The sequence below is a fragment of the Babylonia areolata genome, chromosome 24 (genome assembly GCF_041734735.1).
Source record: "Babylonia areolata isolate BAREFJ2019XMU chromosome 24, ASM4173473v1, whole genome shotgun sequence".
In the NCBI taxonomy this organism is placed as follows: Eukaryota; Metazoa; Mollusca; class Gastropoda; order Neogastropoda; family Buccinidae; genus Babylonia; species Babylonia areolata.
In genome coordinates, this window is record NC_134899.1 from 43,881,558 (window position 1) to 43,893,272 (window position 11,715).

Sequence of the window (11,715 nt, forward strand, 5' to 3'; positions counted from 1 at the left end):
CGCAAGCTGATATGGTTTGGACACAACACTCGACACACCAGCTTGTCCAAAACAATCATGCAAGGCACCATCGAGGGCGGGAGAAGAAGAGGAAGACAGCGGAAGAACTGGCATGAGAACATCAAACAATGGACCGGACTCCACACACGTGAGCTGCTGCCAGCGGCTGCCGACAGAGACAGATGGAGAAGGGAGGTTGCGTCAGCGGTCCTCAGGCTTCCCCCAACGACTACTTTGTAGTTATGGGCCTGAGGTTGAGGTTGAGGTTGAGGTCAATGTAAGTATCAATGCAAAATCCAGACAGATGTGTTCACTTACATACGGCGGAACACAAGAACATCAAAACCCCGGACAAATGTATATAGTCATCGGACACACTTAAAACGCCCGCTTTAAGACACAACGGGGCAAATGCTGCGCCAGGCGAATATGGTTAAAACAAAATGAAGGTAGAGATCATTAAAAGTGTGCGTGGGCGAAAGGGGCGTTTGAAAAGAAAACAAATTAAACCGAATAAGGAGAAAAGGAAAGATGTCGGGAAAATAGCAGAATGGAGGCCCCATACAGAAAAAAAGTGTAAGACTCAAAGAAAATATGTAAATTCAAAACGTTTCATGTAAGCTTACTAAGTTATGTCTTGGCAAAACAAAAAAAAGTGTTCGTCGCATAATTATCAACACCGTCAACATCATTATCATCACCATCATGTTCATCATTTTTTTTTAAAAAAGGTCATTGTCGTTACTTTTCTTTTATCACCAGGTCAGCAACAAGCACCAGCGACAGTTCGAATACTGAAGATAGCTGAGACACGAGTGAGGTGGGGGCAAGTTTAACTCTCTCCATACGAACGGCGAAAGAGACGACGTTAACAGCTTTTCATCCCAATTACCATCATCAAAATATTGCAAGCGGAACGCTCTTATACTGAAGAGGTGAATGTTGACAAAGAATACCACAGTTCTGACGACGGAAGCTAAAGGTTGGGTCATTCAGACACCCACTGGACATCCGAGGGGTCTGTGTAGAGGAGAAGAGAGGACTGGCCGTACTGAGTGAGTTAATTACCTCCCCTCACAGAAAAAAAACACAAAAAACCCCACAGCTCTCTGTACCTGCTTCTTGATCACGACCACGTCGGCCAGTTTTACGCCCTTAATTCCACACTTCCCACACGTCATCATAAACGTCATCGTGACCCAGCACCCCCCCTGTCCTAACCCGGTGGCAGTTTAAGGCGTTTTTGATTGGCCCACCCTGCAGGGAAGCCGTTTGATTGGTCCGCCCGCCCTTCCCCCATCAGCACGATCCGTGACGGCGCGTGACCTTTCAGGTATGTGAGGGTGGAAGGGAAGTGATGATGGGAAGCGTGAGGTGGGAGAAGCGGGGTGGGGTGGAGGAAGGTGTCAGGTAAGAAGACGTTGCCCAGGAGAAAGAAAAAAAAAGGTGTGGCAGGTAAGTGACAGTGCCGGGTGTGTGCCCGGTATAAAGCCTACCTGCACAGGTGTGGTATAAAACCCGGGCGGACAGGACAAGGTGTGCACGGTGTTGATCATCATCCATCCCTTTGCCTTGTGTGTGTGTGTGTGACACGCTCTGCTGACACGTCTTAGGAGCCATTTCGGTCCGTTCCTGCAACAATGAGGGTGAGTGAGTGAGTGAGTGTGTGTCCGTTCCTGCAACAATGAGGGTGAGTGAGTGTGTGTCCGTTCATGCAACAATGAGGGTGAGTGAGTGAGTGAGTGTGTGTCCGTTCCTGCAACAATGAGGGTGAGTGAGTGAGTGTCCGTTCCTGCAACAATGAGAGTGAGTGTGTGTCCGTTCCTGCAACAATGAGAGTGAGTGAGTGTGTGTCCGTTCCTGCAACAATGAGAGTGAGTGAGTGTGTGTCCGTTCCTGCAACAATGAGAGTGAGTGTGTGTCCGTTCCTGCAACAATGAGAGTGAGTGAGTGTGTGTCCGTTCCTGCAACAATGAGAGTGAGTGTGTGTCCGTTCCTGCAACAATGAGGGTGAGTGAGTGGCTGTGTGTCCGTTCCTGCAACAATGAGAGTGAGTGAGTGTGTGTCCGTTCCTGCAACAATGAGGGTGAGTGAGTGGCTGTGTGTCCGTTCATGCAACAATGAGAGTGAGTGAGTGAGTGAGTGTGTGAGTGTGTGTGTCCGTTCCTGCAACAATGAGGGTGAGTGAGTGAGTGAGTGAGTGTGTGAGTGTGTGTGTCCGTTCATGCAACAATGAGGGTGAGTGAGTGAGTGAGTGAGTGAGTGAGTGAGTGAGTGAGTGTGTGTGTCCGTTCCTGCAACAATGAGGGTGAGTGAGTGAGTGAATGAGTGAGTGACTGTGTGTGTATGTATCCGTTCCTGAAACAATGGGGTTGAGTGAGTGAGTGGGTGTGTCCGTTCCTGCAACAATGAGGGTAAGTGAGTGAGTGAGTGAGTGAGTGAGTGAGTGAGTGAGTGTTGTGTCTTACTTCCTTTCTGCGTGGTTGTCCTTGGTGTCTGTGCGTAAGGCAATTGCAGATGTTTATTGCCATTATTATTGTCGTTCACATTTTGTGAATCAACCAACGTTGATCAACAATGATGATTTTCTTTTTGAGTTTTGTTTGTGTGCTATGGCTCGGTTCCTTTCTTTCACGATTGTCCATGGAGTGTCTGCCCATAAAGCAAAATAAATGAATCTATTATCATTATCATCATTATTATTATTATTATTACTATCGTTGCTGTTATCATTATATCTGTTATAACGAAACATTACTCAACATTTTTTTTTGTTTTCAAAATTATCAAAATCATATACCAAACATTTAAATAGACGTCTTCATCAGTTATTTGAAATCAAATGCAAATATGTTAGTTTTTTTACGTAGATTTTCGAACTCAAGGCTGATATTTGGTTGTTGTTTTTGTTTTGTTTGTTTGTTTGTTGTTGTTGTTTTGATTAAATAAGGGAGAACAAAAACAATTCAGTAAAGTCTGAAACAGTCGATGCTATTATACAGCCAACCTCCAATGCCCTAGTAGCGCCCAAAAGGCATGACAGTATCAGTAAATCTTTAACAAATCAAGTCTGCAATGTTTGGGGTCCTGCTTTGAGGGAAACACATTGCTCGTCTAATGTTGTTCGAAGAGTAATGCTTCTGACTCTATTTCCGTGTCACTCCTTGTCTCTGTCTGTCTGTCTTTTTGTCTGTTTTTCTATCTGACTGTTTGACTGTCTTTCATTCTCTCTGTCTGTCTCTCTCTCTCTCTCTCACTCTTTATATATATATATATATATATATATATATGTGTGTGTGTGTGTGTGTGTGTGTGTGTGTGTGTGTGTGTGTGTGTGTGTGTCTGCCTGTCTGTCTGTCTGTCTGCCTGTGTCTGTGTGTCTGTCTGTCTGTGTGTGTGCTTTTTTTTTTTTCTTTTCCATCCAATGACCATAACTACGATCACTGTGACTGCACCTTGTCCCCCACCCCCAGGTCTGCATTCTCTCCACTCTCCTGGCCGTAGCAGTCACCATCAGCAGCGGCGCTGACAACGGCGCATACTCGAGCGGAAGCGGCGGTGACTACGCCTCCGTCAAGGCTGCCCAGGGGCATCAAGGAGGCAGTGGGGGAGGAGGGACGTTCGGAGGAGCACAGGGACACAAGGCGGGGGGACATGGGGGAGGGCCCATCATTGTGGGACGTTCAGGAGGTGGAGGTCCGCATGTGGCTGGCGTCTCCACTCTGGACTCCTTCGGCAGCGCTCTAGGGGCTGGGGACGGCACCACGGCCTTCCAGCGCGGAACAGCTCAGGTTGGTGGTGTTGGTGGTGGTGGGTCAGTCTTCATTGAGTGGTTGTGCTCAGCGCAACTACTTACTTCGCCTATGAAACGACAACAATAAAGGGGTGGTACCCCCTCCCCACCCCCATCTCTCTCTCTCTCTCTCTCTCTCTCTCTTTCTCTCTCTCTCTCTCTCTTCACAAGGTACACAATTTCAAGTCATTGCTGCTTGTTCACACAGGTGGATAAAGGATACGTAGATAAAGGGTACGTTGGCACCAAAACCTAAACAAACATAGGATCAGTTAATTTTCATCCACTGTTTCTAGACTTCACCATAGTAGGTGGGGCCCAGTGCTCTCCTTTCACAGTTTTTAACATTCCCCAGTTGAGATCACAAACCCACCTGGTTGGAGTGAGGAAAACCGGAATGAAATGTCTTTTCTATGGACTGAACACCAAACTGAACGGAGCCTCGAACCATGATCACTGGTGAACAATAGGTCAGAAGTCCAATGCCTAACCCGTATCTGCCACTGTGCCTGATATCTTCCATGTGGAGACTAAGATAAATCAGGGCTGTCTTCATGTGGTGCGACTGTTTCCTTACAAGCCGCAGACAAACACACAATCGTACAACCAAAGTACTTTACATGGAAAACAAAAGGCAAAAGCAAGGAGGAAATATGGCAAGCAAACAAAAACAATATTAATATTGTTTTCCTTTTGAATATCAAACATTCGACGAAAGCAACAATACTTGTTGTTAAAATAGGAGTAAGAAAAGCAACAATCGAAATATACAAAAATGGTAACGGATAACTGTAACAGTAAGCAATATTCGATATATATATATATATATATATATATATATATATATATATATATATATATAATTAACGGGTAAGTGTAACAGTCTCTTTGAAAATGCACGATGTTTGTTTGTTTGTTTTCTGTAACGTTCTAATTCCGTATTCAAGTGATACGTGTTCTTAGTATATTCTGCTTCGTCGCATAGAATTGCATTGAAACAGACGTTTCTTCCATTACCAAACGTGACAGGTGCATGCACGTGACCGAGCTATTGCGCAAGCGCAAGAGCAGGCCAACCGCTGGTCGAGACATTATGACAATGCTGATGCCGGGGCCAGTCGCAGCGACAACCAGGGCCGCAAGGGGCAGCTTAAAGAGACCGCTTTCAACAACCAGGACCAACAGGTGAGCTGACACACAGCTAACTCGTGGAGATCGCCATCACGACAGCAAGAATATTCTTGATAACAAAAATCGCAGCAGCAACAACAATGACAACAACAATAACAACAATAACAACAAAGCGGTAGTAGTAGTAGTTGCACTAGTAGTAGTAGTAGTAGTAGTAGTAATCATCGTCTTCGTTATGGTCACCATCAGTCACCATCATCATCACCATCACCAGAGAGACAGAGATTGAGAAACAAACAACAGAGAGAGAGAGAGAGAGAGAGAGTGGGAACGATACACAACGAACTGGGTGTTCCATCCTCAGTTCTTCACAGTCTTTCACTAGTTTTCTCAATAAAAAAAAAATATAATTAAAAAAAAAAAACAAGAAAAAAAGCGGACATATAGACACGGACAGACAGACAAAGACAGACAGAAAGAAAAGATACGAAAAGGAAGTCAAAGACGCAATCAGCTGACTAATTCGTGATGTGCAGGCGAAGGGGAGTAACTCGCATCAGAGCGATTCGTATGACCGGAATTACGACAGGGGCTCCGAGACCGGCCAGAAACAAATTGACGCCAACGACAAACATGCCGGCGGTCTGCAGAGCCATGGACAGTCAGTTTGTGCGGGTGGCTTTGTTAGGGCAGCATAGAGAGTAGTTTTCTGGGTATATGGATTTGTGCGGGTGGCTTTGTTAGGGCAGCATAGAGAGTAGTTTTCTGGGTATATGGATTTGTGCGGGTGGCTTTGTTAGGGCAGCATAGAGAGTAGTTTTCTGGGTATATGGATTTGTGCGGGTGGCTTTGTTAGGGCAGCATAGAGAGTAGTTTTCTGGGTATATGGGTTTGTGCGGGTGGTTTTGTTAGGGCAGCATAGAGAGTAGTTTTCTGGGTATACGGGTTTGTGCGGGTGGCTTTGTTAGGGCAGCATAGAGAGTAGTTTTCTGGGTATACGGGTTTGTGCGGGTGGCTTTGTTAGGGCAGCATAGAGAATAGTTTTCTGAGTATATGGGTTTGTGCGGGTGGCTTTGTTAGGGTAGCCTAGAGAGTAGTTTTCTGGGTTTGTGCGGGTGGCTTTGTTAGGGCAGCATAGAGAGTAGTTTTCTGGGTATATGGGTTTGTGCGGGTGGCTTTGTTAAGGCAGCATAGAGAGTAGTTTTCTGGGTATACGGGTTTGTGCGGGTGGCTTTGTTAGGGCAGCATAGAGAGTAGTTTTCTGGGTATATGGGTTTGTGCGGGTGGCTTTGTTAGGGCAGCATAGAGAGTAGTTTTCTGGGTATATGGGTTTGTGCGGGTGGCTTTGTTTGGGCAGCATAGAGAGTAGTTTTCTGGGTATATGGGTTTGTGCGGGTGGCTTTGTTAGGGCAGCATAAAGAGTAGTTTTCTGGGTATATGGGTTTGTGCGGGTGGCTTTGTTAGGGCAGCATAGAGAGTAGTTTTCTGGGTATATGGGTTTGTGCGGGTGGCTTTGTTAGGGCAGCATAGAGAATAGTTTTCTGGGTATATGGGTTTGTGCGGGTGGCTTTGTTAGGGCAGCATAGAGAATAGTTTTCTGAGTATATGGGTTTGTGCGGGTGACTTTGTTAGGGTAGCCCAGAACGTAGTTTTCTGGGTATATGGGTTTGTGCGGGTAGCTTTGTTGGGGTAGCCTAGAGAGTAGTTTTCTGGGTATATGGGTTTGTGCGGGTAGCTTTGTTGGGGTAGCCTAGAGAGTAGTTTTCTGGGTATACGGGTTTGTGCGGGTAGCTTTGTTGGGGTAGCCTAGAGAGTAGTTTTCTGGGTATATGAGTTTGTGCGGGTAGCTTTGTTAGGGCAGCATAGAGAGTAGTTTTCTGGGTATATGGGTTTGTGCGGGTGGCTTTGTTGGGGTAGCCCAGAACGTAGTTTTCTGGGTATATGGGTTTGTGCGGGTGGCTTTGTTAGGGCAGCATAGAGAGTAGTTTTCTGGGTATATTGGTTTGTGCGGGTGGCTTTGTTGGGGTAGCCTAGAGAGTAGTTTTCTGGGTATATGGGTTTGTGCGGGTGGCTTTGTGGGGGCAGCATAGAGAGTAGTTTTCTGGGTATATGGGTTTGTACGGGTAGCTTTGTTGGGGTAGCTTAGAGAGTAGTTTTCTGGGTAAAGGGTTTGTGCGGGTGGCTTTGTTGGGGTAGCCTAGAGAGCAATTTTCTGGGTATATGGGTTTGTGTGGGTGGCTTTGTTGGGGTAGCCCAGAACGTAGTTTTCTGGGTATACGGGTATGTGCGGGTAGCTTTGTTGGGGTAGCCTAGAGAGTAGTTTTCTGGGTTTATGGGTTTGTGCGGGTGGCTTTGTGGGGACAGCATAGAGAGTAGTTTTCTGGGTATATGGGTTTGTGCGGGTGGCTTTGTTGGGGTAGCTTAGAGAGTAGTTTTCTGGGTATATGGGTTTGTTCGGGTGGCTTTGTTAGGGTAGCCTTGGGAGTAGTTTTCTGGGTATATACATGGCTGTGTTTATTTTAGGCGTGGCTGTGGTTATAGAGGGTATGGCTGGTGCTGTTTCGGTATCTGAGTGATTGTTTTTGGAATGGGTGTGATCATTTTGGGTGTGTTTATGGTTATTTGGGTGTAAGTGTGGTTATTTGGGTATTGCTGGTTCTATTTCGGTATGCGAGTGGTTGTTATGGAATGGGTGTGGTTATTTTGGGTGTGGTTGTGGTTATTTGGGAGTGATTGTGGCTTATCTGGCTGTTGGTGTGGTTATATAGGCGTGTGAGTGGTTATCTGTGTGTATGGATGCGTGTGAGCGTGTGTGTGTGTATGTGTGTGTGTGTGTGTGTGTGTGTGTGTGTGTGTGTGTGTGTTTATTTAAGTGTGGGCGTGATTACATCGGTATTGTGTGGGTATGGGATAGGGTTAGGCAAAGAATGTATTTTCCTCTCCTTCTGTTTCTTATGTTTGTCTTTCTTTATTTGCTCCTTTCTTTCCTCCCTACATTCTTTCTTTCGTTACTCTCTTTCGATATCTGTCTAATTCTATCTTCTCTCTTTTTCCATATCTCTGCGTCCCTGTCTCTCTCACTCACACTCTCTGTCTCTCTTAATTTATCTGTCTGTCTGTATATGTCTTCGTTCCTTCCTCCCTATCACGTACCTACCTACCCACCTCTCTATCTATCTATCTATCTATCTATCTGTCTGTCTGTCTGTCTGTCTGTCTGCATCAAACTAATTCATAGATGCATTGTCTTTGATCTCCACTTCATAGTTGATACAACTGTTGTTGAATTGACCACATCCCCTTCCATGAGAAGCCAAAGCCTATAGTGATTTAACCGTCTGACCCTGAGCCTGATTCTCTGCACCAACCCACACCTTTCAGGTACAACCGTAAAGACCAGGCGGCCAACCAAGGCAACAAGGCATTGTCCAACTCCAAGAACGCCTTCACCAATGAGAACAAGGGCCTCGCCAAGGTGGACTTTGCCTACAAGAAGAACTTCGACAACAACTTCTCGCAGATCGGAGGCTTCAAGGAGGCGGTGAGCAATGACAATACCCACTCGGACGTATTCGAGGTGAAGCAGAAGGATAATCGCATCTCCAAGGGCTTACTGGACACTTTCCGCAGGTAGGGGTCCCATCTCCCTGGTTGGGCAGTTGGTCGATTGTAGTGTGTGTGTGTGTGTGTGTGTGTGTGTGTTTTCGTGTGAGCAATGGGGTGTATATGGAAGGTGCGGGTGGGAATACTGTCTTGGTAAAGGTGCGATATCTTTCTAAGTCTTTTCATATATTCCTTACATTTATACCTTGATTTACTTATTCGTTTACATGTTCAGTTACTCGTTCTCATCCATTATTTATCCGATTTTCTCTTGTATATTTTTTTTCATATATGAATATCGGTTTGACACCACCTTCACAATAAAATATAATAGAAAGTAAAGAAAAAGGATTACTAAGTTTGTTTAACTTTAGCTTGAGAAACGCCCAAACCATAAAGCTTGGAATGAAATGCTTTAAAGAAACGTATGTCTGCTTTCATACACACACACACACACACACACACACACACACACACACACACACACACACACACACACACACACACTATATATATATATATATACAGAGAGAGAGAGAGAGAGAGAGAGAGAGAGAGAGAGAGAGAGATCTTGCAACCCGTATCTCCCCAAATTGTCACTTGATGACCAAAAGCCGTCACACACTGTTACCATCTGCAGATCGGACGGGAACAGCGCCTCCAAAAAGGAAAATGATTGGCTGTCCAACGCCGCGCAGGCGCAGAAGCTGAACAACCAGTACGGCGCCGCTGACCGCCTGAAGGACGCCGCTGGTCAAAAGAACGCTGACTTCAGTGCTCTGTTTGACAGGTCAGTAGTGGTTGACAGGTCAGTAGTGGTTGACAGGAAAGAAGAACGCTGACTTCAATGCTCTGTTTGACAGGTCAATAGTAGACAGGTCAGTTGTGGTTGACAGGTCAGTAGTGGTTGACAAGTCAGTAGTGGTTGACAGGTCAGTAGTGGTTGACAGGAAAGAAGAACGCTGACTTCAATGCTCTGTTTGACAGGTCAGTAGTGGTTGACAGGTCAGTAGTAGACAGATCAGTTGTGGTTGACAGGTCAGTAGTAGACAGGTCAGTTGTGGTTTACAGGTCAGTGGTAGTTGACAGGTCAGTAATAGTTGACAGGTCAGTTGTGGTTGACAGGTCAGTAGTAGTTGACAGGTCAGTAGTAGTTGACAGGTCAGTAATGGTTGACAGGTCAGTAGTAGTAGACAGGTCAGTAGTAGTTGACAGGTCAGTAATGGTTGACAGGTCAGCAGAACGCTGACTTCAGTGCTCTTTTTGACAGATCAGTAGAGGTTGACAGGTCAGTAGTGGTTAACAGATCAGTTGTGATTTGATTGACATGTCCATAGTTATTGACGGTTAATAGGGTTTGACAGGTTAGTAATTGTTTGGTACGTCAGTAGTATTTACAATTCAGTAATTGTTGACAGGTCACTTGTTATTTGGTTAACATGTCAATAGCTATTGACTGGTAGGACAGTAGTGATTGACTGATATGTGGTTGTTAACTGGCTGACAGTTCAGTAATTGCGAACTGTATGGAGACCGTTAGTGACTGACAGGTCAGCAATGATTGGCAGGTCAGTTGTAATAAGCTAATTGACAGGTCAATAGCTGTTGATTGGTTGAGCGTAGTTATTGTCAAGTCACACGTTGTTCGCGCGCGCACTCACGCACGCACGCACACACACACACACACACACACACACACACACACACACACACACACACACACATATATATTATCTGTGTGTTTGTGTGTGTGTGTGTGTGTGTGTGTGTGTGTGTGTGTGTGTGTGTGTGTGTGTGAAAACTAGCGACAGTTCCACGTGTACATTTGTCACGGCTGTAACCAGAACTTCGTGGAAGTGCTTGTGGCCAAGTGGTAACGCTTCCGCCTGGGAAGCGAGACAATCAGAGCGCACTGGTTCGAATCGCACACTCGCCAGTATTTTCTCCACCTCCACTAGACCTTGAGCGGTGGGCTGGGCGCTGGCCAATCGGATGAGAAGATAAACCGAGGTCCCGCGTGCATCGTGCACTTAGCGCACGTTAAAGAACCCTCAGCAACAAAAGACCTGTCCCTCGCAAAATTATGTATAAAATCCATTTCGATAGGAAAACTAATACACTTACAGGCAGAACAAAAATGTTAAAACCACGCTCACCCTGGGGAGAGCAGCCCGAATTTCACACAGAGAAATCTACACTGACAGAGTAATACCGCCACATGTTTTGACATCTTTTTTTTTTCTTTCCCTGCAGAAGGAACGACGTGTTCTGGCACCGTGACACGGCTCAGGACCAAGCCTTACGTGAAGCCAACGACCTGGCCCGCAAAGAGGCCGGCCAGCAGAAGAGCGCCATAGCGGAAGCCTCGGGCAACAAGGGAGTGAAGGACTCCAAGTACTACGGTGGCGGCACCTTCGGGTCGGGTTCAGGGTCTGGAAGCGGAGCGGGAAGTGGTGGCCACGGTCCCGTCATTGTCGGCCACGCTGGGGCGGGGTCCCAAACCGGTACAGCCGCCGACCTGTACAGGAATGCCGCTTCGGGTCCACGTCAGCGCCGGAGGGGTGGTGGTGGGGCAATCCGCCGCTGGCACGGGTGTGGGCAGCCCCGGGCCGGTGAAGGGTCGGCAGGAGGGTAGCGGCGGCACCTACCTGAACCAGTACGCCGAGAACGCCAGGCAGGCCGACAACGGGGGTCAGCAGGAGAACAGCAAGGCCCAGAGCGACGCCAAAGCGCTCAACGATTACAGCAAAGGCCGCGGGGTGGACGACTCCATCGAGCTGAACGGCCAGCGCCAGGGCAAGTGGTCCAAGGACCGCTCGGGACTCCGGGACGCATTCTCCCAGGGATACAACGGCGCCGACGCCGGCGCCTCCAAGAAGGCATCACTGGCGGACCGAGGCCTGGACCACAGCCTGAGCAACTCCCGTCTGGACGCGGCCGAGAAGAAGTTCCAGGACCAGTCTCTGGACCGCCAGAACTTCAGAGAAACCAGGTGGACACCAACCAGAGGGTCCGGAAGCAGAAGAAGTTCTACCACGACAAGAAAGAGGACGGGCACAACAACGAGGCCCTCCACTTCGACCGCAACGAAGCCAACCAGCAGACAGGAGGTGAGCAGCAGGCCCACACAGAGGCCCGCACCAACTACAACAACGCTGCTGACGATTCCAAAGTCAACAAGCAGGGCA

General features: G+C 47.1%; 1 protein-coding gene across 1 annotated transcript; it reads left to right on the forward strand.

Annotated features, from left to right (window-relative positions):
- The first annotated feature begins 1,497 nt into the window (after positions 1–1,497).
- LOC143298913 (uncharacterized) lies at positions 1,498–11,180 on the forward strand. Its single transcript, XM_076611944.1, has 7 exons — positions 1,498–1,646; positions 3,474–3,791; positions 4,823–4,978; positions 5,461–5,585; positions 8,306–8,554; positions 9,168–9,317; positions 10,781–11,180. Exons 1-7 carry the CDS (start codon positions 1,641–1,643, stop codon positions 11,160–11,162), a joined length of 1,386 nt encoding a protein of 461 aa, XP_076468059.1. The 5' UTR covers positions 1,498–1,640; the 3' UTR covers positions 11,163–11,180.
- Positions 11,181–11,715: the final 535 nt, after the last annotated feature.

Bases quoted from the DNA above. Each gene is read 5' to 3' on its own strand.
- LOC143298913 (XM_076611944.1), top strand. The intron at 3,792-4,822 runs GTTGGTGGTGTT...CAAACGTGACAG, and splicing joins TCCAGCGCGGAACAGCTCAG to GTGCATGCACGTGACCGAGC. The intron at 5,586-8,305 runs GTCAGTTTGTGC...CACACCTTTCAG, and splicing joins GGTCTGCAGAGCCATGGACA to GTACAACCGTAAAGACCAGG.